At 38.2% G+C, this 27,233-nt stretch overlaps 1 protein-coding gene and 2 long non-coding RNA genes across 5 annotated transcripts in view; 2 read left to right on the top strand and 1 right to left on the bottom strand.

Annotated features, from left to right (window-relative positions):
* The window catches only part of LOC127511301 (uncharacterized), a 449,991-nt gene that overhangs the window by 360,869 nt on the left and 61,889 nt on the right, over positions 1 to 27,233 (top strand). The gene's annotated exons all lie outside the window — the stretch shown is intronic.
* On the top strand, positions 360 to 5,310 carry LOC127511161 (uncharacterized). 3 transcript variants are annotated; one of them, XM_051891821.1, is made up of 3 exons: positions 360 to 3,820; positions 4,857 to 4,988; positions 5,060 to 5,310. In XM_051891821.1, exon 1 carries the CDS (start codon positions 937 to 939, stop codon positions 2,356 to 2,358), a length of 1,422 nt encoding a protein of 473 aa, XP_051747781.1. In that variant the 5' UTR covers positions 360 to 936; the 3' UTR covers positions 2,359 to 3,820; positions 4,857 to 4,988; positions 5,060 to 5,310. The 3 variants fall into 3 exon arrangements, with proteins under 3 accessions (XP_051747781.1, XP_051747779.1, XP_051747780.1); XM_051891819.1 differs by having other exon boundaries at positions 4,857 to 5,310; XM_051891820.1 differs by having other exon boundaries at positions 360 to 4,988; positions 5,063 to 5,310.
* Positions 16,436 to 20,063, bottom strand: LOC127511281 (uncharacterized). Its single transcript, XR_007929960.1, has 2 exons — positions 19,920 to 20,063; positions 16,436 to 17,056 (listed from the first exon to the last, which is right to left on the bottom strand). It is a non-coding gene; the product is annotated as an uncharacterized LOC127511281 (long non-coding RNA).

The following is a 27,233-nucleotide window of genomic DNA, read 5'->3' as shown; positions in this document are numbered from 1 at the left end:
GGTAATGTTTGACATATTTCCTATCAAAATCCAGATCAAACAAAAATAATACTGTAACTGTTTGTATGTGAGAAATAGGAAATCATTCATCCATTCTTTATACCACTTGTCCACTCTGTTAGGCATTTGTTTTAACAGTAATTTTAAAAAACATACTAATAATTGAGTGACAATGAACATTTACTGGATTATCATTAATTCAGTACTTTAAAAAGTAAACAAAATGCCTTTTAGCCATCTGTATCTGAAAATAAAAAATGTAAAATGATGCGTCTGTGAGAAAGTAAGTACAATTCATATACAATGTTTATGTTTTCTGATAGTTTATGAACTGATATGCTGTTAAAGGGACATGAGTTGTGTGAGATAATGCACAGAGTGGCCATACATTACAATCGTCAGTATTTTAAACTGGGTGGACATTTCTGATCTTCCATTTCATTTATTTTGTTTAATAAATGATTAAATTAATTTACAGCTGCATAACAAAGTGAATGTTAAACACAAACATTAGAAAATGTTTCAAAATGTGTTTATTAAAGGGTCTATTACTATTTATTACCTATATATAACTAATTAAGTAAAGAATAATTAACTGTGGGCCATTGAGTAATTAGAAAGATAACCATAAAACCATAAAAAACCATAAAACTAAAATGACCATTAATGTGTAGATATCTATACACAATCTAATTTGCATATTAAATGTGTTCTTGGGGCAACATGTAATAAAGTAATAAGCCCCGTGAAGCCGTGGTTACAGTGAATTTATAACAGCTAAGGGGTGTTGTTAGGCATGTTGTTACAAATATTGAAGCCAAAAAATATGTATCAATGCAACTTTCATGAAGTAAAATCATTAAAAGCCTTTCTTCCGCAGAAGAAATAGTCCCTGACCGTGAACAGCAACAGAATTTACGTTTATTACGCCATTAGATGGCGGCAAAGACTGTCTTTTTGAGCGAGTCACACGGAACAAGACCCAAATGCTTTGATGCTTTCTCCACACCACACACTGACAATAACATCTTAACGGAAAACACACAAATTCTCCCCTCCTTCTCTTCGCTCTCTGAGGCAGATGTTTCCAACTTCATCCTCTCCATTCACCCTACTACCTGTCCGCTTGACCCTATCCCCACTCATCTTCTTCAGGCCATCTCCTCCTCAGTTGTACCTGCACTCATTCACATGATCAATTCTTCTCTTCACACTGGTACATTTCCCACAGCTTTTAAGCAGGCTAGGATTACACCACTGCTTAAGAAACCCACTCTGAATACAGCACTTTTAGAAAACTATAGACCGGTATCCCTTCTTCCATTCATTGCGAAGACACTTGAGAGAGTTGTGTTCAACCAACTGTCTACTTATCTCACACAGAACAACCTCCTTGACAACAACCAGTCTGGCTTCAAGAGTGGCCACTCAACTGAGACTGCCCTGCTCTCAGTCACTGAAGCCCTGAGACTGGCACGAGCAACTTCACAATCATCAGTACTCATCTTACTGGATCTGTCTGCTGCTTTTGACATAGTCAACCACCAGATCCTCCTGTCAACCCTCAGGTCGAAGGGCATCTCAGGAACCGCACTCCAGTGGTTCGAGTCTTACCTCTCAGACCACCACCTTCAACTCAACCTTGCTAAAACGGAATTGCTTGTGGTCGGTGCCAACCCAACACTTCATCATGACCTTTCCATTCAACTTGGGTCGTCAACCATAACTCCTTCCAGGACGGCCAGGAACCTTGGAGTGGTGATGGATGATTGTTTAAGCTTCACAGATCACATCACTACAACGGCCCGGTCCTGCAGATTTGCCTTGTACAACATTAGGAAGATCAGACCCTTCTTATCGGAGCATTCCACACAAATTCTTGTCCAAGCACTTGTTCTATCCAGACTGGACTATTGTAATGCTCTCTTGGCTGGCCTTCCAGCATGCACAGTCAAGCCTCTACAACTGATCCAGAATGCTGCAGTAAGACTGGTCTTTAACGAACCGAAGAGAGCACATGTCACACCTCTCTTCATCAGTTTGCATTGGCTGCCAATAGCAGCTCACATCCAATTCAAGGCTCTAATGTTTGCCTACAGAACAACCACTGGCTCTGCACCACTATACCTAAACTCACTACTTCAGACTTACGCGCCCTCCAGAAGCTTGCGTTCTGCAAGTGAACGGCGTCTTGTGGTGCCATCCCAAAGGGGCACAAAATCCCTCTCACGGACCTTCTCCTGGTCTGTTCCTGGTTGGTGGAATGACCTACCATGCTCTATCCGAGCAGCTGAGTCTTTAGCCATTTTCAAAAAACTGCTAAACAAATATCTTTTTTGTCAACACTTGACCCAGTAATATTAGCACTTACTCATTATTTATATTTTACTTTTCTTTTTTTGATTTCTATTTATTCTATTATTTGTTGTTTAATTACATCATGATTACAGTGAATCATTTACATTTTGATAAAGCGCCTTCAGCGCCACCTGCTGGAAGGAAACAGCCGGAGACAACAGGTCAATTTAAAGGGATAGTTCACCCAAAAATAATTTACTCACACTCAAGCCCTGTGTTCATCTGAAAGAAGAAAGTCATATACACCTAGGATGGCTTGAGGGTGAGTAAATCATGGAGTAATTTTGACATTTGGGGACATTTGATATTCAACAGTGTTTAGATCTGTCTGCATTGACACTATTGTATGAGAACTGAACTGAGCTGGATGATGACATCACTGTTCACTCCAGTGCTGATATAGATAAATTAACTAAATTAATAACTATTGATTCTTACAATCAAACGAATCAGTACTGAATTTACTGTACACGCTGGAAATGACAGCATTTTCTTTAAGAGCTGCTGTGCAGCCAAAATGATATACCAGTTATCACTGTAAAGCTGCTTTGACACAATCTGCATTGTAAAAAGAGCTATATAAATTAGAGATCGACCGATATGGGTTTTTCTATAACCGATGCCGATGTTTAGAGGTCAGGGTCAGCCGATGGCCGATATCTTGAAGTTTTCCCCTTCATTTGCATGCTAAAATGTCACACTAATAATAAGTGGATGCACAACATTTCTAAACTTAACATCATTTATTGAACACTGACTTGATTTACATAAAAGTTTTAGAGCATGTATCAAGCTGAATTTTTCAAGTTTGTTGGAAATGTAAACTTCAATATACATTTAAATAAAATAAATACAACTTTATAAATAAAAATCAGTTAAAAACTTTGTCATGTTGCACAGTCTTGTATGCAAGGACAGTGCTAAACTCTTAGTGATTTCTGACATTCTTGACGGTTAACGTTAGACAGGTTTAATGAGGATAATAACTGTGCGACACACACACACACACACATATATATATATAGTCATTGGTCGGAACACATCATTTTATTAGGCTGATGTCCATTTCGCATTACACAGTTGATGGAAACACACGCAGATGCGCATATTCTTGAGCCGAACTTTCATTAATGCAAAGTTGGATGGAAACCCGGTTATTGTCTGCCTCAAACCATGCTTCCGAACAAATGTCATACACTTCTGCGCAGTGGCGTAGCGCAAATCCGCGGGGCCCCCCGTGAGCCGAGAGTCAGAGGCCACCCGAAGGAAGGTTCAACCAAGAAGGGGAGCCAATGGTTATCACACAAGAAGCAACATGCAAACTTTGCGGAAAACTTATGCCGGTAAAAGCTTAAACTCGGTCAGTATTCAAAGTGAAAGTAAAAGTGACGGAGCTGCCTGACGCTGCATTAACGGAGCATTTTCTCTCAGAGACGAATTTCAACATAATATGCTGATAACGGTATATAACTGTCTTAATTTATTCCATTATTTCCTTTGTGGCCCGTACATATAGTGAAACAAATGAGAAGAACAGTATTTTGTGTTAAACAGCTTGTTTTTTTTTTTTTTTTTTTTTTTTAAAGTTGGTGAAGTAGCCTAAAGCTGCTCTTAATTTCTTAATTAAGCTGCTCTTAATTGCATTGTTAGGAAATATTATAGACTGTTAATAATTTTAATTATAGGTCCAATTCATTGTATAATAGACCTAAAAAAATGTTTAAAACATTTTCAAAGAGGAGCTGATAGCCTAATCTCTTATTATCCTCACAGCACGTCAGTTATGCGGTGATGCGCTGTGAAATTATTGCGGGGCAAATTTATTATAATATTAATTTAATAATAAAAGTAGCTTACCTAATAGTAATAATAATAGACTAGAAGAATGTAACAGGCTTACATTAATTGGAAATGCCAAATCCTCTTAATATTGACAATATTTGTCGGAGTAATGTAGCCCTCAATCACGCTGCAGTGTTTGTGAGAGCTGCCGCCTTCTCCACCACAAGCACAGAGTGAAATTCTACGACTCCAGCTGTAGCATTATGCCAGTTCCCGACGGTTCTATGCTATCCGTTGTTTCTTTCACTAAGTGAAGCAACACTTCATAGTTTACTAGTAGCCTAATATATAGTAAATATATAGCCATAGGACTTTGAAATATCAGAATTTAAGCCTTAGGCTACCTTTATCTCCCAGGACTGTTGTTGAAACTTTTGGAAATTCACATGCGGCAGCAGCACATTCCACCGCACCAATAACACAGGGCTGCCCGCGGACGTGCCTGACTTGACTTAATTTTCTTTTTTGGGTGAACTATCCCTTTAAGTCGAGGTGAACTGGCCACTTATAAAATGTTTTATCCAGTAAATGTTTAGAGGAACTGCAGTAACAGTGAAGCTGTGCCAGTGGTTGCTCTTTATTTCCAATAAAGTAAGAAATAAAACTGTAAAAGTATACTGATATAAGTAAGCAGTCATTCTCTGTATGTCTGTAAGGGGCGATGATGTTCACAGGATCCAGCAGACACACACGGGTTGCCCTCGTCTCAGAGAAGAAACAGGGCTTTTGGAGATAAATGGGATTGCTTGTACGCCGGCATCTTCACAGGACCAGAGCGTCATGCACAGGTGTCGAGGAATCTCACAGAAGTCTTGGAGAATAAATGATAGAGATAACTGTCTGTTGTTCTGTTCTCCAGCAGGTGTGCGAATCTGGATATGGCCTCCATCGATTACATCAGCAGCTTTATGGCTGGCCAGGCCTCCTCCATCTCCTGTGGTCTTATTCTGTGTCAACATGTCCTCGATCACACATACTGTGGATGAAGGCACTGCAGTTGTGTCTGCGTTTGTAAATTTATGACAAGCTAATCATTAAATAATGAAAATGTAAATTTAAATAATTTCAAAATGAAAGCAATCAAACCCTTACTAAAAATATGAAATATTGGATCTGTTTACATGTGAAGAGTAGCAGAGAACCGAGAACGTGTGAATGTGTTAACAAATTACTGAAATATAGTAGTCAACATTTGAAGTGGACCAAAAAAGTTCCTCAAAGTTGTCCTAAGAAGAAGGTTTTGATCCACTTCAAATGTTGACTACTGTAGCTTAAAATCTCATTGGACTTAAACTAAACAGCCTTGAGTGTTCACATTATGTAACATTATGCACTTGCGTAAATAGTACACTGGTTAAATTGAACTATTTGACATAAAGGACAGCACAGACATTTTTAATGAGGGAATAATAATAACTGCCCTTATAAAGGTAAAATATGAGCTCAGTTATCAATACTCTAATTTGGACTGTGTTAAATGGCATATACCTGTTTTGACCAGCAGGTGTCGCCAGTACATATATATATATATATATTTATTTATTTATTTTCTATAAAAATATAAATTAGATAAATTAATAACTGTTACAGTGTATTCTACACTAATTATTGTGTTATGTAATTAATTACTGTGTTAATTTAGCATACAGTTATAATGTATTCATTAAGATGGTTTAATGCACAGCTAGCGGTGATTATCCCTGATTTGTGTGAGGGAAGCCTGTTGTCCAGAAGCCTGGCCTCTCCCTCCAGAGCTTCCTGAAGGAGCCGCTGGTCCTGCTTCTGAACAGCTCCTCCATCTGCCTGACTACTTCCAAGGCCTCTTGTGATGGCCAGCAAAGCCTGAATTCTTTGAGCTTCAGTAAATACTGCGTTCTCCTTCAGGACTGTCATCATCATCACCTTTGCATTCATCACAAATGTCGTGAGTGCTGTATTAAGAGTGTATCCCTTGAGAGGGCGGCAGTTTCTGTCAGGTCAGGACACTGAGGCCAGCACTGGATAACGTCTCCTTTCTGTCGGATGTTTCCTGTACCACCATGTGTTTCAGACCTGCACTTGCTGAAGACGTTCATGGCAGCGCCCACCTTCATCTTGTCAAAATGACTGGGGCAATTTTCAATACCAGTGCCTCTTGAAAATCAGCCAGATCTTTCACTGGACCGACTGGAGGAGTGCAGTATATCCAAGTGCAGTATATTTAATCAAAGGTTAATCCACAATTGTCATCAAAAAGCCAGGCAAGGTCCAAAACACAGGTGAGCAATCCAAACATAAAACAATGATAAATTCCAGGACACAGGCAAAACAGGAAAAACCAGAGATGATGCAAAAACCAAAATCCAAGACCTGGGAAAACAAGATACAGTGGCTCAGAGATACAGTACAAAACAGTAAAGCAAGACCTAGCGATGAATGACTGAAAGAACCAGGTTTATATAGACAGACACTAACAAGAAAATGAACAACAGCTGAATGTAATCAGCAGTGGGTTGTGGGAAATTAAGTCCATAGTAGAGGCAGTAGTCCTGGGTGGAGTGCCCTCTGGAGGCTATCAAGGGCACTCAAGCTGGTGTTCATGACACATATAAAGGGAATATTAACATAGTTACATTTGATAAAAAAATATGTGGGAAATACATTATAAATATATTTTATATATATATATATATATATATATATATATATATATATTATTCTTATATTTTAAATAATTCATAAGTGTATTTTCTAAGTGTATGAAAGATTGGTTCAAGTGTACTACAAGTGGTAACTAAATACATGTTTTAATACAGAGATAGTGTGTTAAAAGCACATTTTAGTTCATATTGATGGTGTCTCAAAATAGCACAGTTGAGTACACTTAGATGTTCTTAAGATTATCTTCAGAAGTACTAAACAAGAATTTTTAGTTAGTGTGGCACTTTACACCACTCACCCTGGACATCACCTGCTCTCCCTCTGGCCATCTGGGATGAAGTACAGGCTAATGAAATCCAGAATGAACAGGCTGAAAAACAGCTTCAGTCAAATGTTTAATTTATAAACCCCTTCATCCCTCCGACCTGTGCAGTAAACATCCTACTAGAGTAAGTACAGCATTAATCTCTCCTCCACTATATTAGTATTTCACTTTGCTCTACCTCATTGTTGACACATGAGTTTATATTTGTACTTAATCCTGTTCTCATTTTGTATTTATGCCTTGGTCATTTGTATCTATATCTTTGCTTGTCTATATTACTCATTTGCTTGAATATGCTTATAGAAACTAGAGAAACCACTTTTGTGATACAGATTCAGCAATTCCAGATTTGTGTAAAGTTCGCTCTGACAACTGTACTGCTGTGTTTCTCTTGTCATTTTGACCAATGGAAAGTTGCTGAAGTTCATCATTAACTCTTGAATAGTAATATGTTTTTCTTTGAGTCCAGCTCAGAACTAGCTCTATTATAAGAGGAATGACTCCCTCTAATAAATCATGCATTATATCAGGCGAAAATGCCTGTGTCACATCAATAGTTCATGTACCTCTGGGCTTCTTAAAACAAAATCACTCTCTCTGAATTTCTTTTTTATTTTTGTGTGGGTTGCCATAACCCTAGCGACAACCTCTAGCAGCGTTAAACGTCACTGTAAAACCAGCTAACATACAGTATCTGCTGAAAATGTTGCTAGCACAGCATTAATAGTCTGCTCTATCCCACCTACAGTTACCACCAACCCTTTACTGTCAAGTTTTTAAGATGGTTAAACCACAGCGTATTACAAATGTTTGTCGTGCTAATAAAGCCAGATGAATGTGCTTCACTTTTGAGCGATGTTTAAGGTTGCCTCCCGTATAATAAAAAGCTCAAAGCTTGTGCTTGGTTTTCATTCAACCTAAGGGGTTGACATCTTCAAATTCGTCTTCAGTAAGACATGCGGATTAACTTTAAAGAAGGGATGTTCCTTGAAATTTGTACCATCTAAGTAGTCACTTAAATAATCTAGATCTCTGTCTAGATAGTTCTGTGCCTGAATTTCATCAAATATGTCCTCATGTGAGCAATAGTTACTGAAAACCTCAGTGATGGGTACATATGAATATTTGCCTATTTTTTGTCCACTTGGTGACCTCAAAATATGATGTACCGGGGCCTGATTTATAAAATGTTGCGCAGAAATGGTCTTACGATCATCCCTCTGATGTGCGTACATGTGATTCATAGAATGAATATACACACAGAAAACCACCTCTCTTTCAGATGTGAAATCTATAAATCGCAAATGATCTTGAACTTGCACGCAGCTGAATGGTTTCAGTTCTCCACGTTGTAAATGACACCTAATTAATGTAATTTATATTTAAAAGATCAACAGTCATTGTCCAAATCCTTTAATTTAGAATGGCGAGCTGCAAGAATAGCTTAGATTTCCAAAAAACTTCCGGTACTCTGACAAGGAAAAGTGTGTACGTCTGCTCAGACTCTGACATGGTTCTAAGCACTTTTCCACGTCAAAGACCATTTTTAAGAATATGAGCGCTGGTGTGGATTTAAGCGTACACACACTCTAAGATCAAATCTGTGAGTATGCACGCTTTATAAATGAAGCCCCTGGTTCGACCAGCCTAAGCTTAGATCTACAGTGTTCTTCAACATGTGTGGAGAGCTAAAAATTTTGGAAGCTTCTTCAAAAAAATCCTTTGACTGTGCCCTTATCTCTTATTTCAGGACATTCTAAAATGTGTTTTTTTTTTTTTTTTTTTTTTTTTACAATTTATTGAGATGTAACAAATTATGCCAATATATTATAACATTATACAATAAAATAGTTAGATCTCTTTTTACATAATAACAATAAAATAAATGACAATAAAGGAAAAACATCAACTAACAAAAATAAATAAATTAATAATAATAATAATAAATAAATAAATAATAATACAAAAAAAAAGGCACAGGTCAGTTCAGATACAGACTAAGAAGAATTGAAAATAGTCATACAAGAAGCAAGTAATATAAAATGGGGTAATTTAACAGTAAATGGTTAAATGATTAACGGTTTGGTAGTAATAAAATGTGGGTGGAAATACATTGAGAGTCAAGATATTTTATCTCTTTCAACCTCACTCATTACAGGTGCTGGTCATATAATTAGAATATCATCAAAAAGTTGATTTATTTCACTAATTCCATTCAAAAAGTGAAACTTGTATATTATATTCATTCATTACACACAGACTGATATATTTCAAATGTTTATTTCTTTTAATTTTGATGATTATAACTGACAACTAAGGAAAATCCCAAATTCAGTATCTCAGAAAATTAGAATATTGTGAAAAGGTTCAATATTGAAGACACCTGGTGCCACACTCTAATCAGCTAATTAACTCAAAACACCTGCAAAGGCCTTTAAATGGTCTCTCAGTCTAGTTCTGTAGGCTACACAATCATGGGGAAGACTGCTGACTCGACAGTTGTCCAAAAGACGACCATTGACACCTTGCACAAGGAGGGCAAGACACAAAAGGTCATTGCAAAAGAGACTGGCTGTTCACAGAGCTCTGTGTCCAAGCACATTAATAGAGAGGCGAAGGGAAGGAAAAGATGTGGTAGAAAAAAGTGTACAAGCAATAGGGATAACCGCACCCTGGAGAGGATTGTGAAACAAAACCCATTCAAAAATGTGGGGGAGATTCACAAAGAGTGGACTGCAGCTGGAGTCAGTGCTTCAAGAACCACTACGCACAGACGTATGCAAGACATGGGTTTCAGCTGTCGCATTCCTTGTGTCAAGCCACTCTTGAACAACAGACAGCGTCAGAAGCGTCTCGCCTGGGCTAAAGACAAAAAGGACTGGACTGCTGCTGAGTGGTCCAAAGTTATGTTCTCTGATGAAAGTCAATTTTGCATTTCCTTTGGAAATCAGGGTCCCAGAGTCTGGAGGAAGAGAGGAGAGGCACACAATCCACGTTGCTTGAGGTCCAGTGTAAAGTTTCCACAGTCAGTGATGGTTTGGGGTGCCATGTCATCTGCTGGTGTTGGTCCACTGTGTTTTCTGAGGTCCAAGGTCAACGCAGCCGTATACCAGGAAGTTTTAGAGCACTTCATGCTTCCTGCTGCTGACCAACTTTATGGAGATGCAGATTTCATTTTCCAACAGGACTTGGCACCTGCACACAGTGCCAAAGCTACCAGTACCTGGTTTAAGGACCATGGTATCCCTGTTCTTAATTGGCCAGCAAACTCGCCTGACCTTAACCCCATAGAAAATCTATGGGGTATTGTGAAGAGGAAGATGCGATATGCCAGACCCAACAATGCAGAAGAGCTGAAGGCCACTATCAGAGCAACCTGGGCTCTTATAACACCTGAGCAGTGCCACAGACTGATTGACTCCATGCCACGCCGCATTGCTGCAGTAATTCAGGCAAAAGGAGCCCCAACTAAGTATTGAGTGCTGTACATGCTCATACTTTTCATGTTCATACTTTTCAGTTGGCCAAGATTTCTAAAAATCCTTTCTTTGTATTGGTCTTAAGTAATATTCTAATTTTCTGAGATACTGAATTTGGGATTTTCCTTAGTTGTCAGTTATAATCATCAAAATTAAAAGAAATAAACATTTGAAATATATCAGTCTGTGTGTAATGAATGATTATAATATACAAGTTTCACTTTTTGAATGGAATTAGCGTACACACACTCTAAGATCAAATCTGTGAGTATGCACGCTTTATAAATGAAGCCCCTGGTTCGACCAGCCTAAGCTTAGATCTACAGTGTTCTTCAACATGTGTGGAGAGCTAAAAATTTTGGAAGCTTCTTCAAAAAAATCCTTTGACTGTGCCCTTATCTCTTATTTCAGGACATTCTAAAATGTGTTTTTTTTTTTTTTTTACAATTTATTGAGATGTAACAAATTATGCCAATATATTATAACATTATACAATAAAATAGTTAGATCTCTTTTTACATAATAACAATAAAATAAATGACAATAAAGGAAAAACATCAACTAACAAAAATAAATAAATTAATAATAATAATAATAAATAAATAAATAATAATACAAAAAAAAAAGGCACAGGTCAGTTCAGATACAGACTAAGAAGAATTGAAAATAGTCATACAAGAAGCAAGTAATATAAAATGGGGTAATTTAACAGTAAATGGTTAAATGATTAACGGTTTGGTAGTAATAAAATGTGGGTGGAAATACATTGAGAGTCAAGATATTTTATCTCTTTCAACCTCACTCATTACAGGTGCTGGTCATATAATTAGAATATCATCAAAAAGTTGATTTATTTCACTAATTCCATTCAAAAAGTGAAACTTGTATATTATATTCATTCATTACACACAGACTGATATATTTCAAATGTTTATTTCTTTTAATTTTGATGATTATAACTGACAACTAAGGAAAATCCCAAATTCAGTATCTCAGAAAATTAGAATATTGTGAAAAGGTTCAATATTGAAGACACCTGGTGCCACACTCTAATCAGCTAATTAACTCAAAACACCTGCAAAGGCCTTTAAATGGTCTCTCAGTCTAGTTCTGTAGGCTACACAATCATGGGGAAGACTGCTGACTCGACAGTTGTCCAAAAGACGACCATTGACACCTTGCACAAGGAGGGCAAGACACAAAAGGTCATTGCAAAAGAGACTGGCTGTTCACAGAGCTCTGTGTCCAAGCACATTAATAGAGAGGCGAAGGGAAGGAAAAGATGTGGTAGAAAAAAGTGTACAAGCAATAGGGATAACCGCACCCTGGAGAGGATTGTGAAACAAAACCCATTCAAAAATGTGGGGGAGATTCACAAAGAGTGGACTGCAGCTGGAGTCAGTGCTTCAAGAACCACTACGCACAGACGTATGCAAGACATGGGTTTCAGCTGTCGCATTCCTTGTGTCAAGCCACTCTTGAACAACAGACAGCGTCAGAAGCGTCTCGCCTGGGCTAAAGACAAAAAGGACTGGACTGCTGCTGAGTGGTCCAAAGTTATGTTCTCTGATGAAAGTCAATTTTGCATTTCCTTTGGAAATCAGGGTCCCAGAGTCTGGAGGAAGAGAGGAGAGGCACACAATCCACGTTGCTTGAGGTCCAGTGTAAAGTTTCCACAGTCAGTGATGGTTTGGGGTGCCATGTCATCTGCTGGTGTTGGTCCACTGTGTTTTCTGAGGTCCAAGGTCAACGCAGCCGTATACCAGGAAGTTTTAGAGCACTTCATGCTTCCTGCTGCTGACCAACTTTATGGAGATGCAGATTTCATTTTCCAACAGGACTTGGCACCTGCACACAGTGCCAAAGCTACCAGTACCTGGTTTAAGGACCATGGTATCCCTGTTCTTAATTGGCCAGCAAACTCGCCTGACCTTAACCCCATAGAAAATCTATGGGGTATTGTGAAGAGGAAGATGCGATATGCCAGACCCAACAATGCAGAAGAGCTGAAGGCCACTATCAGAGCAACCTGGGCTCTTATAACACCTGAGCAGTGCCACAGACTGATTGACTCCATGCCACGCCGCATTGCTGCAGTAATTCAGGCAAAAGGAGCCCCAACTAAGTATTGAGTGCTGTACATGCTCATACTTTTCATATTCATACTTTTCAGTTGGCCAAGATTTCTAAAAATCCTTTCTTTGTATTGGTCTTAAGTAATATTCTAATTTTCTGAGATACTGAATTTGGGATTTTCCTTAGTTGTCAGTTATAATCATCAAAATTAAAAGAAATAAACATTTGAAATATATCAGTCTGTGTGTAATGAATGATTATAATATACAAGTTTCACTTTTTGAATGGAATTAGTGAAATAAATCAACTTTTTGATGATATTTTAATTATATGACCAGCACCTGTATATTACTAAAATCTGAGTTGGAGATAAAGGATATAAAGGGTTTCCAAATATTCTCAAATAAGGACAATTTACATTTTAAAATATACGTAATCTTTTCCATTGACAAACAAAAAGACATGTTATTAATCCACCGTACGACAGACGGCCTTTCCACTTTTTTCCAATACATAGCTATTAGACGCTTTGCTTAAAGTAGACATACGTCAATAAGTTTATGAGTGCTGCTACAGTGTACAATATTTTCAGGAAAAGTTCCCAAAATAAAAATTTCTGGATTCATTGGAAGATTAACAGATACCATCTGAAAAATAAGTGAAACTACCTCTTTCCAAAACTCCTGCACCATAGGACAACCCCACATGCAGTGCAAAAGTGTGCCTTTATCAGATGTGCATTTAATGCATGTGTCTGGAGTGTTATGACAAATTTTGTTTAACCTAACTGGAGTAAAATACGTTCTCATAATCCAGTTGTACTGTATCAATTTAAAATTACTGTTAATAGTTTGTGCTTGAGCTTTTATACATATTTTTTCCCATATATCTAAGGAAATGTTCATTTTTAAATTTGGATTCTGAAGATTCTTTAGAGTATGACCCTAATCATTTATAAAACATATTAAGCCTTTAGATTGGGGTGATTTTGATAGTAAAATTTCAAGAGGATTCTTAATGGGTTTTGTATGCTTTGTACCTTGGTGAGAAGAGACATAGCTCTTAAATTGAAGGAATTTAAAGAAATGCTTTTTGGGAATATCAAACTGTGCCACAGTCTCTGCAAAGGACATTAAGTCATTCCTATATAAAAATCCTCAATTTTTTGCAGTCCTTTATCATACCATAGTTTAAATCCTGAGTCTGATGTAGCTGGTTTAAAACTCTCATTTCCCCATATTGGGTTAAAACATGATAAAGTATTTGTCCGACCTAAATAATTATGCTCATCACACCAGACTTTAATTGTATTAATGAGAATAGGATTACAGTTTTTTTTAATTCACAAGCAATTGGTACATTTTCAAAACTCTTAGTACTAATATCACAACAGATCAAAAGTGCACTTTTTTCAAACATTTCAGCATATTTTCAATTGTGTTAGTACAATACACAAAATCACAAAGTATCCTTTTTCACTACACAAAATAAGTGTTTCATCTATATAAATGTTTCATTCACAGTAACTGCCTTTCAAAATGCTATTACTATCAAACTTTTGATTTGCATCTCTTCTCATTCATTTTTATACATTTGTCTATTATTTAATCCAACTGGACTTGATTAATGATTAATCAATGGATCATTTGGTACACCTATATATTTCTATAGATATTGATTCTATGGGCATAGTTTCTATAGAACGTGTTGGCATTTTCCGATGTGGATAACCAAATGTAATTAATTCTTTTTACATTATAAGCAATTTATCTTAGATGATGACCACTCTTAGTACAAAACTCCAAACTCACCACACTTCTAACACAGCTAGTCGTTCTTTCAAAACCGGATCTCATGCTTTCATTCTAGTTGTACATATTTTCATTCTACATAATCATTGTTTCAAAACACAAGATCATTGTGATATGTAAAGAGAACATTTGGTTTAATCACTGAAACACAACAGTTTGTTCTTCTTTCAATTTAGTACTTTTAACATTCAGTTAATTCAATAGCAAACAAAGCAAGATACATGTTTCAAATCACCCTGGTTGCTGAAATAATTACAGTTACACAGGCTTCAGATGCCACATTAGAAAATGCACTTACATTACCTAATTTACATAACTGACATAAAATCCATAATGTTTGTAATAATATCTATTCAGTGTGTTATCAAAAGGTGTGAAGTATGACACAGTCATGAGGTGTTGTATAGAACAGAGTTTGCTGGCAATACAGTAAATGTTCTTACTGTACCATATGACTGAATTTATACTGTAGATGAAGGGTGAGTTACAATAATGAGGCAGTCTCTCTATACCATGGTAATGCCTCTAATCAGATGTTATACAGTCACTCTATCCTGCTCTGTTCACAAATTTCAACACAATTGAAAACATGCTGAAATGTTTGAAAAAGTGCACTTTTGATGATCTGTTGTGATATTAGTACTAAGAGTTTTGAAAATGTATCAATTGCTTGTGAAAATTGCTCCAAAGCAATTAAAAACAAACTGTAAACCCTGCATTGTGAACCAAATGTCCCCACTAGGTCTAAAATTAGTGGTATTAGCATCCTTTTGGTTTGGTTGGACATTTGATTCACAACACAGGGTTTACCATGACTTTTTTTCTTTTCTTTTTTTTTGGTCCCCATGAGGAAAACGGATTTTAAATCATACAAAATTATAGTTTTATAAAATGTAAAAATGCAGAATGTTTTCTGTGATGATAGGTTTAGAGTTAGGAATAATATATAGTTATGAGGGGGGGGGGGGGGGGAGATATCCTTAGGATGTAACTGTCTCCATATTTCTAATAGTTTTAAGTCCTTTAAAAAAAATGAAGGGTCTTTCTGTTCTGTCTATGTGACTGATCAATGCCAGAAGAACGATCTCTAATTGGGTCCAGTGTACAATTGAAATCCCCACCAATTACATAAAACCCAGAAAGGCTGTATAAAGTCAGAAAGAGGTTACTATAGAATTTTGGGATGTCCTAATTAGGGCCATAAACGTTGACAAGAATCAGTGATTTAGATAATAAAGTCCCTTGAACAATTAAATATCTACCTGATGGATCATGTATTGTCTTAGCTACTTGAAATGGGATTGATTTATGGATCATTGTAATAACACCTCGTGCTTGAGAACTAAATGAAGCTGAAAACACTTGACCAGGCCATCTATTACGTATTCTACATATGTCTTTAGACATTAAATGTGTTTCCTGGAGAAAAACAATTTTAGATTGTAGCTGCTTTATCCTAGTCATTACTTGTTTAATTTTAGTAAAAGTATGCAGCCCCCTACAGTTCCAAGAAATAAACTTAACCCCAGTAATCCCTTTCATATCTTATTGTACTAGATAATACAATATTCTCCTTACTTTTAAAACAGGAAATCACCTGTACCTTGTGACAGTAAAAAGTAAAACTAAAAAACAACGTAATTAAAAACACTAACCAATAAAAACGTTTAAACACTACAACTGTGAGTTGCCGAGAACCACCAGCAAATCCACACACTGCTTTACTTCAAACTTCCCCCATCTAAATGGTACGATAAATCGCATCCCACCTGAGCTCCGCTGAAATTACCTTATCCCCTTATAAGGAATATGTCTTATTGATAATCGTCCGTTATACACATATTCCTGAGTGTGAACAAATCGTTAATATAATATCTCAAAATTACATATTCAGAGACAACAGGTTTGCAAGTAAAGTGAGGTTTATTTGCAAACAGCAGAGAAACACAGATGAGCAGGTAAGTTACTGGTAAACTGGTACTTTGTGATGGTGAAACTGTAGTAATGATACTGTCCTTTATCTTGCAGGTGGATGACTCATGGATGACAGGAAGCAGAGTGGAGAAGCAGACTCACAGAGACGGTAGGGTGATACACACACAGATACAAGGTACGAAGACTAGGAAGCACACTGGAGTGGAATGGGTAGGTATCAACGATGATCTGGAGCATAGGAAGAGTAGTGAACTGAGGTGAGTGGTGCGCTTAAGTATCTGTGGTGATTGGGTGATGATGAGGATCAGGTGAGTGTGGTTAGAACTCTGGTGAGGGAGTGCACTGTGATTGGCTGATGGTTGAACCTGGCGGGTCTGTGACAGTACCCCCCCCTCCACGGCCCGCTCCTGAGGGCTGAGGACCCCGACGTCGTGGTGGTCATCCTCTTCCATGGGGAGCAGGTCGATCTGGATGTGTAGCGTGGAAAGTGTCAAGCAGAGAGGGATCAAGGATGTTGTTTCTGGGGACCCATGAGCGCTCCTCGGGACCGTAGCCTTCCCAGTCCACCAAAGCTCACTCACTCTATTGTTCTCCCAGTTCACCAGCCACATGTATTTGAGGACAAATGGATGAATTCACATTATATATTAAGATCAAGGTCATTATATAGGTTTTTAAATGACAAAACACTTGCACATATTTGAGAATCGGAATATCAGGTAGTTGATGACATGGTGAGAAAAGCAATACATCTGTCATACAGTGTGGCCGGCTGGCCGCGGTGTGTCACATGACATGCATGACGCGTCGTCATGGAAACAATAAAGGAAACATTCTAAAATAACAGTCGCCTTAACTCTGGGAGGTCAGCCAGAATGTTTTAAACTTTTAATATAATGTTATTTTAATTTTAATTTAATTAAAAATTTGATCTAATTTCTTCCCAATGTCCATTTTCAAATAAAGTTGTTGGGTGACAGTTGTTGTCAGCATGTGTAGTGTGTAACCTCCTGTTGCGAATCATTTACGTAGTGTCACGTAGTGTAAACACCACAAAGACTTAAAGACTCCACAGCAAGTCACGTAGTCTGAACAGCACAGCGATCTGCCGACGTTTAAAGTCCTGTAGTGTAAACCTGGCATAACTGTGGTAAAGCCATGGTAAGTGTTGTGGTTACTGTGTTTTAACTACAAATACCACATTAAAACTACAGTAACTGTGGTAAAACAATGGTAAGTGTTGTGGTTGCTGTGTTTTATCTACAGTTTTATCAGTGGGAAGTTCTAGATCAATCAATCATTTTTGTTAAACAGCTATAATTACTTTGAAAAAATAAAATAATTGCCTTTTAGTTCTATTAATGAACACAGCTATTGTTCTTGTATCTTGAGAAAAATCTCTGAAACTCATCTCCGGGAAAACAAGGGAAACCAGATTTAAGAGACATGAGAGAACGCCTGTGGGGAAAATCACAGCATGTCATCAAAACATACATCTTATCTGATGTATGCAGTACATGGATTGAGAAATTACTGTTACAGTAAGAGCCAGATTTACTTTAACAGACACTTTTATCTAAAATATAACTTCAAAAAGAAACATCATCATCATTTGTTAAATAAGCCAATGATGATTTGACTCTTACTTATATTGACAAGAGACTTGTACTGACAATCAGCCATTGTTTGCAATGTTTGCATGAGCTGTTGGTGCCACAGTGTAAAAGGATTCTTGCTTCACCCCTGAACTGGCTTCTTGAGAAAAAGCTCTGAAACTCATCTCCGGGAAAAAAAGGAAAACCACCCAGATAGCAAATTTTTGTTGGGCCGAATCCAGTTAAATTTCGAATGAGAGTTTGGCTCACATACCGCATAGAATTACGGTCCAAGATTGGCCCAAAAGCTACTTACCGAAAGTGAGCCAGACCCATGCCGAAAGCAGACCAAAACTCACCCACAACTTCTTCCATGTCCCAGAAATCAGCCATAACTGGCCCACAACAGCAATGTAATCCCCAGATGTCTGCCAGAACTCAACCACAACTCATCCGGAAGCCCCAGAATACACCCGTAACTGGACCAATATTATGCCAAAAAAAGTTAAAAGTATTTTCTGCAATCCTCTTTTTTTTTTTTTGTCAAAAACTGACAACATGTTTTGGATACAGAGAATGTGAATCCCCATTCCACTGATCATTTCTCTACAACCTCAATTGCTTTTTGAATTTTATGCACAATATATTTAACATTTCTTCTTCTCTTCCACATTGCTCCATCATCTGCATATAATGCTGTTTTAATCCTGGATGAATTCCTTCACATCATTGATCATTATGTTGAATAATACAGGACTTACAGCACTTCGCTGAGGTGTCCCATTTTCTACATTCACCATCTGAGATAATATACTGCCCACCTTGACCTGAAACTTAAAAAATCTCCCTTCAATTCCAATTCTTTGAAACTTTAAAAAACAATCCTTCTCTCCACATCACATCATGTCTTTTCAGTGTTGAAGTATACTGCCACTAACACCTCTTTCATAGCTAATGCCTTTTTTACATCAGTTTATAATCTTATTAATGCATCTAAAGTGGATCTACCACGAAAACCAAACTGATCAGGAGCTATTAATCCTCTAATTAAACACATAATATAGGTGATTAACAATCAATTTTTCCATCACTTTACAGAGGTTAGATGTCAGAGCAATCGACCTATAATTTCCTGCTATTGCAGAATCTTTCCCTGGTTTGGGAATAGGGATTACGACAGTTTGTTTCCAGGATAAAGGTAGTTGTCCTTCCACCCTTATTTTATTAAAAAAGATCCAATATTGCTTTAAGTATTACTTCATCCATATGTTTAATCATAGTATAGCAAACTCTATCTTTTCCTGGAGCAGTTCTTATAACCCTCATTAATACTCTTTCTAGTTCCCACATTTTAAAGGTGGCATCTAAAGCTGTTTGACTAATAGTTTAATATAAATATCTTGATGTTGCTTTAAAATTTCTTCCCTCCTTCTCTTCTGATTTCTTTCTGGATTATCTGTGCTGTGTGCTTTTTGAAAGGTGGAAGCTAACAGTTCAGCCTTTTCTTTTTCAGTCACTGCTGTTTTCCCTTCATCTGATGACACTGGAATATTCTGAGTTCTATAAACACCAACCATCTTTTTAAGGACACTCCATACTTCTCCCAACTGAGTTTCCCTTCATATTGTGGAGCAGTACCAGATTTAAGAGACATGAGAGAAAGCCTGTGGGTAAATTCACAGCCTGTCATCAAAACACACGTACATCTCATCTGATGTATGCAGTAGATGGATTGAGATTGAGAAATTACTGTTACAGTAAGAGCCAGATTCACTTTAGCAGACACTTTTTTTCTGAAATATAACTTAAAATAAGAAACATCTTCATCGTTTGTTAAAAAAAAATGATGATTTGACACTCACTTATATTGAGATGAGACTTCTGCTGAGAATCAGCCATTGTTTGCAGTGTTTGCGTGAGCTGTTAGTGCCACAGTGTAAAAGGATTCTTGCTTCACTCCTGAACTGGCTTCTTGAGAAAAAGCTCTGAAACTCATCTCCAGTAAAACAAACTCCCTTTCAGTTTCAGAGCTTTTTCTCAAGAAGGCAGTTCAGGGGTGAAGCAAGAATGCTTTTACATGTTTTTACATGTTTTATTTCATCTCGTTTAGACTAATGTAATGTTGGTGTCAGCCAGGCCTCTCTCTCACGCTTGCAGTTAGTGCAGAATGCTGCAGCTCGACATTTAACACGAACATGTAAACGGGAACATATTTCCCCCATATTGGCTTCCCTACATTGGCTTTCAGTCTGTTTTAGGATTGATTTTAAGGTTTTAATGCTTGCTTATCCTTAAATCCTTAAATGGCCTAGCCCCAACTTTCCTTCCTGACCTTATACAATTGCACGTCCCATCAAGGTCTCTGAGGTCTGCTGACCATATGCTCATGGCCGTCCCTAGAGTAGGACTGAAGCACAGGGGAGATTGTGCCTTTATCTGCCCCTAAACTCTGGAACTCATTACCATTGTCTGTGAGGATGGCCCAAACTCTGCCTGCTTTTTAAACTAGTCTTAAAACATATTTTTATTCTGTGGCATTGAATTCAGTCTGAGAGCTGTGGTTCTTCTCTTTTTGTTTTTGATTTGTAATGTACAATACTTTGTACAGTACCCTTTTATTGTTTATTGTTTTATGACCCTTTATGTTCAGCACTTTGGTCAACTACTGTTGTTCTTAAATGTGCTCTAGAAATAAATTAAATTTGAAACTTGGTAAGTTAGTAAATACTGCTTCATATTATATTGACCTATATAAAGGCCATTTCCCCCTTGAACTGTTAAATGCCTCCCAAGGCATATACCTGCAAGTGCAATACTCCCACTGTTTAGTGCAATATCTTTGTTAACTCAGTTGATATTTAATCATATTATTCATAATACTGTAAATATGTTCATGACTTTCATATTCTTAATTTTTTATTTGTATATTTTATGTTTCTTGTTGTTGTATTTGTATGTGTGCACTAAAAGCTTCAGTACCAAGGTAAATTCCTTGTGTGTACAAACACACTTGACAATAAAGCTCTTTCTGATTCTGAACCACAGAGAACAGACAGGTCGTGACAGAAGGGAGATGTTCGTGTTCATTTATTTGGAATGCCAGAGGAAGGCGTTATGCAAATATATTTTCTTTTGTCAAAACACGTTATGTTTTTCTGGGCACTGGAAGTGTTTTGACATGCCCTGACATTTTTGCATTTTTCAGTTGGCAAAAGTGTCATTAAACTGTATTCAGCAGGAACTAGGCTACCATAATATGTGAGCAACATGTATGTACATGCTTGCATTTTTGAGGGAATAACGTTTATGCGTGGTTATTAAAAAAAAAAAAAAAAACTTAAGTCACTGAAATATGGCATGGCCACTAGAGTTTTTGCTTCAAAATGACGTAAAAATTATCCTGCCTACTCGTTCATATAAAACAATATATTGATTTAAATTTTGTAAGACATTTTTTGTCAAGAAAGACAGTATGCGTGGAGGTGTGAATAATCTTGAATAATGCTGTGATTCACACCTGAGAAGACAAAGACACGCATAATGACCCACATAATGAGCCCTTTCAGTCAGTATGCAACCTTATTTCCCTGAGTAGGGACCGAGATGCTGCATCGAAACACTGCGGGAAAGCCTCTGCGTGATTGCGTTGTGAAGCACATATGAAATCAGTCCAATGGTGTGATGGAACGTCATAGGCGGGTGGCGTCACTGACCAGGAAACTATAAAGCCTACCTGAGAACAAACACATTCAGCTTCTGAAATATCTAAAGCAAGTCACTCATGGGCATGGCGACGCAGCGTCTTGTTCCCTACTCAGGGAACTAAGGTTACATACGTAACCGAGATGTTCCCTTTCATCGGAACTCAAGATGCGTCGAAATGCTGTGAGAATGCTAAAACCCACATCGCCATACGAGCAAGTGACCGTCTGTGTGAAATTTTTGCACACACTAAGATGACAACACCTGCGCCCCTGGAGTGGAGCCGAGGTCAAGATATAGAACCTCACAAATGTATGTGGCGAGGAATAGCCTGCCGCATCACATATGTCTTGGAGAGAAACTCCTGACAGTAATGCTTTTACTTATAATTATACTAGTAGTTTACTATTTCAATACCAGTAGTAGCTACATTTTTAGTATATGAAAGTACACTGAAATATACTCTCAGTAAACTACTAGTTTAGTGCAAGTATATTTGTAAGTTCCCTTTCGAAAGGGAACTCAACACTGTGTTTGACACGCTTTGGGGAACGCCTCCTCGTGAACCGGTGTCTGAAACAATTATCAAATAACGCCAATCCTATTGGCCGGCGACAGCCTATGACATCATAACTGGTGCGACCCGGAAGTATATAAGGAGTGCCTAGAGAAGCAGTCAGTATCTTTTCGTCTTCAAGGACTGTTTTGTTTGATTGCGATTCATCAAATACGGTAAGAGAATATGTCTAACAAATGTTTCAGGAAGTGTGTGGTTCCCATTAGGTTGGCTAGATTATTTTTAAAATAGAAACTTGATAGCCACCATATGGTAGAGTAGCTTTCTCCTCTGGTTTAAGCTAGAGTTGTATTAGAGATTAGCACTCTTTACTTCAGATAGATCTAATGCTAAGCGACGGCTTTCGGGCCGCCTGGCATTATTGTGCTTGGGTTGAGCATTGCTCCTCTGAGCTCTTGGCTTACAGAGTTAGATTTTCAGAGTTGCCTCCTCTCTATTTGAGAGTCTGTGTTAGAGGCTGCTGTTTCTTAGCCCCAGGCAGATCTATGCTTATATGTGGCCTTATAGGCCCACAGATATAGCTGGCCTAGGCTAGAACTAGGGTTTAGGTGTTATGCTAAAGCATTTAACCCTTTTTATACTACCCCTGTCAGGTGAGTGTAGTTTCCTAGTTCTGGCCTCCTCTTATCAGAGTTGTCAGGCCAAGGCCCATTACCCCCTTTCCCTTTTGGTGTAGGTGCAAGATCAGAAAGCAGCTAGGGTAGCAGACTACTGCCAAGTCTCCCTGGTGCTGTTGTCTCAGGTGGATATGTGTATAAGAGACTAATATTGTTGCTGTGGCCCCATTTCCCCAGAACTATTTAGCTGGTACTCTGACTTCAGTCTTTTCCCCTGAGCCCTTTGAACTATGTTCAAGCTTGAGTGAAACGGTTGTAGCTTTTTTCTTAAAAGCTCCTGTTCCTTAGGGTTCAGTACAGATGTTTCTGTTTTGGTGAGAAGGACCCACCCTGTGTTGATAACAGGGTAGGATGAAGAGCACTAACCCCTTTTTCTCAGGGTTGTTTATGCTTTAGTAGTGTTAGTTCGGATTCCTGCCCTACACTATGTGAGCTAAGTAACTCTTATATACTGCAACAGGTTTGCACCCGTATCTTCTGTAGTAGTAGGCCTGTGATATGGCCTCCTTCAGATTATGGTGACTAGTTCTACTCCCCTTGCTTTAAGGGTAAAAAGTGTTTTTACTGAGTATACTGCCTGTTGGAATGTATAAAGCTCAGGTTGAGTTTATTTTATGTTGAACCTCACTAGTTAGTTTGGTTCATAAGTAGCTCCCTTTAGAGTTTGTACAACTGCCACAAGCTGATACTCATGTTGTTGGAAGTAGAAGACTTTGTTTGGGCCTCCTTTAGAGCACAATAGCTTGTTTTACTACAAGGCTTGTTGGAAGATGTGTAGTATAGAGTTTGCTCACTTGGAGATTAGCACTGGCACAGGTTTATGCCCGTGATCTTTTAAGGTAGTAGGCCTGTTTTTGGGCCTCCCTCAGAGCATGGTGGCGTAATATTCTTTGTACTTCCCTTGCTTTAAGGGTATAAGGTGTTTTTACCAACTGCATTGCCTGTTGGAATGTGTGAATGGTTTTAGCTCAGGTTGAGTTAAATTTATTGACCTCACTAGATAGTTTGGTTTTCATATATGGTTCCCTTAGAGCTTAGGCACTGCCACTAGCTGACGCCCGTGTCATTCTAAAGTCGCAGGTCCCGTTTGGACTTCCTTCAGAGCATGATGGCATAAGTTTGTACTCCTCTTGCTTAAAGAGTAACAAGTGTTTTTACTGAGTACACTGCTTGTTGGAATGTGTTGAGGTAGACTGATACGTGGGCACTCTACAGTCTTATCTGCCAGTTAAACTCAGTTTCAATCAGAACGAGTTCCCATGTTTTTGTGGGCTCTTGCATTGTCAGCAATTGAGTTGCTTTTAGGTGTGTGGCCTTCACAGGCCGCCCTCTAAGCGAATCCCCCACATTTGGGTATATCTCAGCAGATTAGGCATGTAGTTTCACATGGCTGGCCTTTGCAAGGCTGCAGTGATTGATCTACATAGGGTAGAATTAGCTCATGTTGCAGGCTCCCCAGGAGCCTCCATGATTTTATGCCTACAGCATGATCTACCTGTTAGGTTGAGCTCAGTACTCCCATCGGCTGGAGGGTTGTCCTTTTATAGCACTTAGCTCCCTAAATCTGGTCAGTGGTTGAAGGCCTATATAAGGCCTCCCTGTTGTACTCCCCTTGTTTGGGTCCCCCTAGAGTGCACAGCCTCCTCAGTGCATAGATAAACAAGCGCTGAGTAGATCCTAGGATTAAGCAGAGATTTACTCCCCTCATTTGTAAGGGTAAAAAAGCGCTAAGCTGAGTCCTGCTCTTCAGGATGCCGTCTCTACGATCTGATCCGAGTTGGTTACTGCCTCTTTGCAGTCCCTCTTACTGGTTATCTTCTCTGAAGAATGTGAATTGAGACTTTGTAATCAGACAGGTTGTTGGCCAAGACTAGGTTACTGTTAGACCAGGTCGGCCTCCCTGGTGGCAATCAGGGTCAAGTACGTTCCCCTGACAAGTGACTGGCTAGGGCTCCTTCGGGTTCCCCTGGCTACATTTCCTAAAAGGTACCCTCTTTCTTTTTTTGAAAGAAGCTTGGTACTAGAAGCCTTTGAGTGGCCTTGGTAGGCCTTCTGTGGAAGGCCTCTTTGAGGCTTATAGCTTGGGCTGTTGGCCATAGGAAATGCTGTCACTGACAGCCTAAGCATGACCCGAGGGGGAGTGGCTCTGGCAGTTCAGTTGAACTGCTAGTTCTTGATGTTTGTTTAGCCATTTTTTGGCATGCACTCCCCTCAAGCATGGCGGCGTTGGTATATCGTTCCCCAAAGCGTGTCTAATGCAGTGTTGGGTCCCCTTTTGAAAGGGAGCGCCTCAGGATATGTATGTAACCATGGTTCCCTGAGAACAGAGAACGAGACACTGCGTTTCCTGCCATGCATCGGGGCTGCCTGCTGAACAGTCCCTTCAGATGATAAGGTACTGACTGCTTCTCTAGGCGCTCCTTATATACTTCCGGGTCGCGCCAGTTATGACGTCATGGGCTGTTGCTGGCCAATAGGATTGGCATTATTTGATAATTGTTTCAGACACCGGTTCACGATTAGGCGTTCCGCAAAGCGTGTCAAACACAGTGACTTGTTCCCTGTTCTCAGGGAACCATGGTTACATACGTAACCTGACACGTTTTCTTTTAAGTGAACTTAACGTCACACTTATAGTTTACTTTTCATATATTATTTTCACACTTTAAGTATACTACTATGTTCCTGTTTAGGTATTATTTTTTTTATACTTGAAATACCTTTAACTGTACTTTAACTCTTTCCATTTTAAAAACATTTTATTCTAGCTTCATGAATCCTTTTTTACCATCTTTTTTTTTTTTTTTTTTTTTTTTAAAAAGGAAACATTTTAAATAAAAAAAAAAACTGATAAAAATGCATTTTAGTCAAAGACTATGTCCGGATGGGATTCAGAACGATGATCAAACACGGGTGGAGTAGATCAAGTCCATAAACACCCCCAAATCTTCACAGTCCTCATTCAGTAATGTTAGGCAGTTTTGATTTACATGCTGTTTAATGTTTGATGATCGCTTTATTTTACATTTGTGTGATTAATCTTCTATTGCTTTTTTTCAGCTTCTTCTTGTCCTGCTTTTTGATCCGGAGATTCTGAACTCTTTCAGAAGATGCGTAACAGCGCCCCCTACTGTATAGCCTGAGAATTCTGTCTATGGTGAAGAAAGAGTGAAGTAGATTTGATGTAAACTCCTATGTACACTGCCAGTGGACTAGCCTACACAACAATTCAGATACTCAGAATTAGGAATATATCTGTTTTCTTTATAAATCAATATTTTAAAACAATCCAAGTATAGGCCAAATATACTTAGACTTTTCTGTCAGTATACTTAAGTGCAATTTTAAGTATAGATAATAGTCTTGATGTAATTTGCCTTACTGAAACATAGCTTAAACCAAATGATTATTTCGGTCTTAATGAGTCTTGTCCACCTGACTACTGTTATAATAATAAATGCCGTCCGGTTGGCCGTGGCGGTGGTGTTGCAATAATCTATAGAGAGATTCTTAACGTTACCCAGAAAACAAACTTCAGGTTTAATTCATTTGAAATTCTCGTGCTAACCGTTACACTCTCAGATATAAGTAAAAAGTCACTACTATCTCTTGCTCTGGTTACCGTTTATAGACCTCCAGGGCCTTATGTTGATTTCCTAAAAGAGTTTGCAGACTTTCTCTCAGACCTATTGGTCAACGTTGATAAAGCGCTGATTGTTGGAGATTTTAACATTCATGTAGACAATACAAATGATGCGTTAGGGGCTGCGTTTACAGATTTACTAAACTCGTTTGGGGTCAAACAAAACATCACTGGACCCACTCACCGTCTTAATCATACACTAGATTTAATTGTATCACATGGAATCAATCCTACTGATATACAAATTCTACCGCAAAGTGACGATGTCACTGATCACTACCTTGTAACATGTGTACTGCATACTGCTGATATTTGTCAAATTGCGCCACAATATCGACTAGGTAGAACAATTCTTCCGACAACTAAAGATAAATTCACAAATAAACTGCCTGATCTGCCTCAGCTGCTCATTGTACCCAAACACACAAATGATCTCGAGAAAATTACTAGCAGTATTTGCACCACTTTCACTAGTACATTAGATACTGTTGCACCGATGAGATTAAAAAAGGTTAGAGAGAAAAATACTGTACCATGGTACAACAGTATTACTCACGCTATCAAGAGAGAAACTCATAATCTAGAACGCAAATGGAGACAAACTTGTTTAGAGGTCTTCAGAATCGCGTGGAA

The sequence above is a fragment of the Ctenopharyngodon idella genome, chromosome 4 (genome assembly GCF_019924925.1).
Source record: "Ctenopharyngodon idella isolate HZGC_01 chromosome 4, HZGC01, whole genome shotgun sequence".
In the NCBI taxonomy this organism is placed as follows: domain Eukaryota; kingdom Metazoa; phylum Chordata; class Actinopteri; order Cypriniformes; family Xenocyprididae; genus Ctenopharyngodon; species Ctenopharyngodon idella.
The sequence above is the reverse complement of the archived record's forward strand: the minus strand, read 5'-3'. Positions and strand labels throughout refer to the sequence as shown.

Coding starts and splice junctions, on each gene's coding strand:
- LOC127511161 (XM_051891821.1), top strand. CDS start 937: ATGGCGGCAAAGACTGTCTTTTTGAGCGAGTCACACGGAACAAGACCC.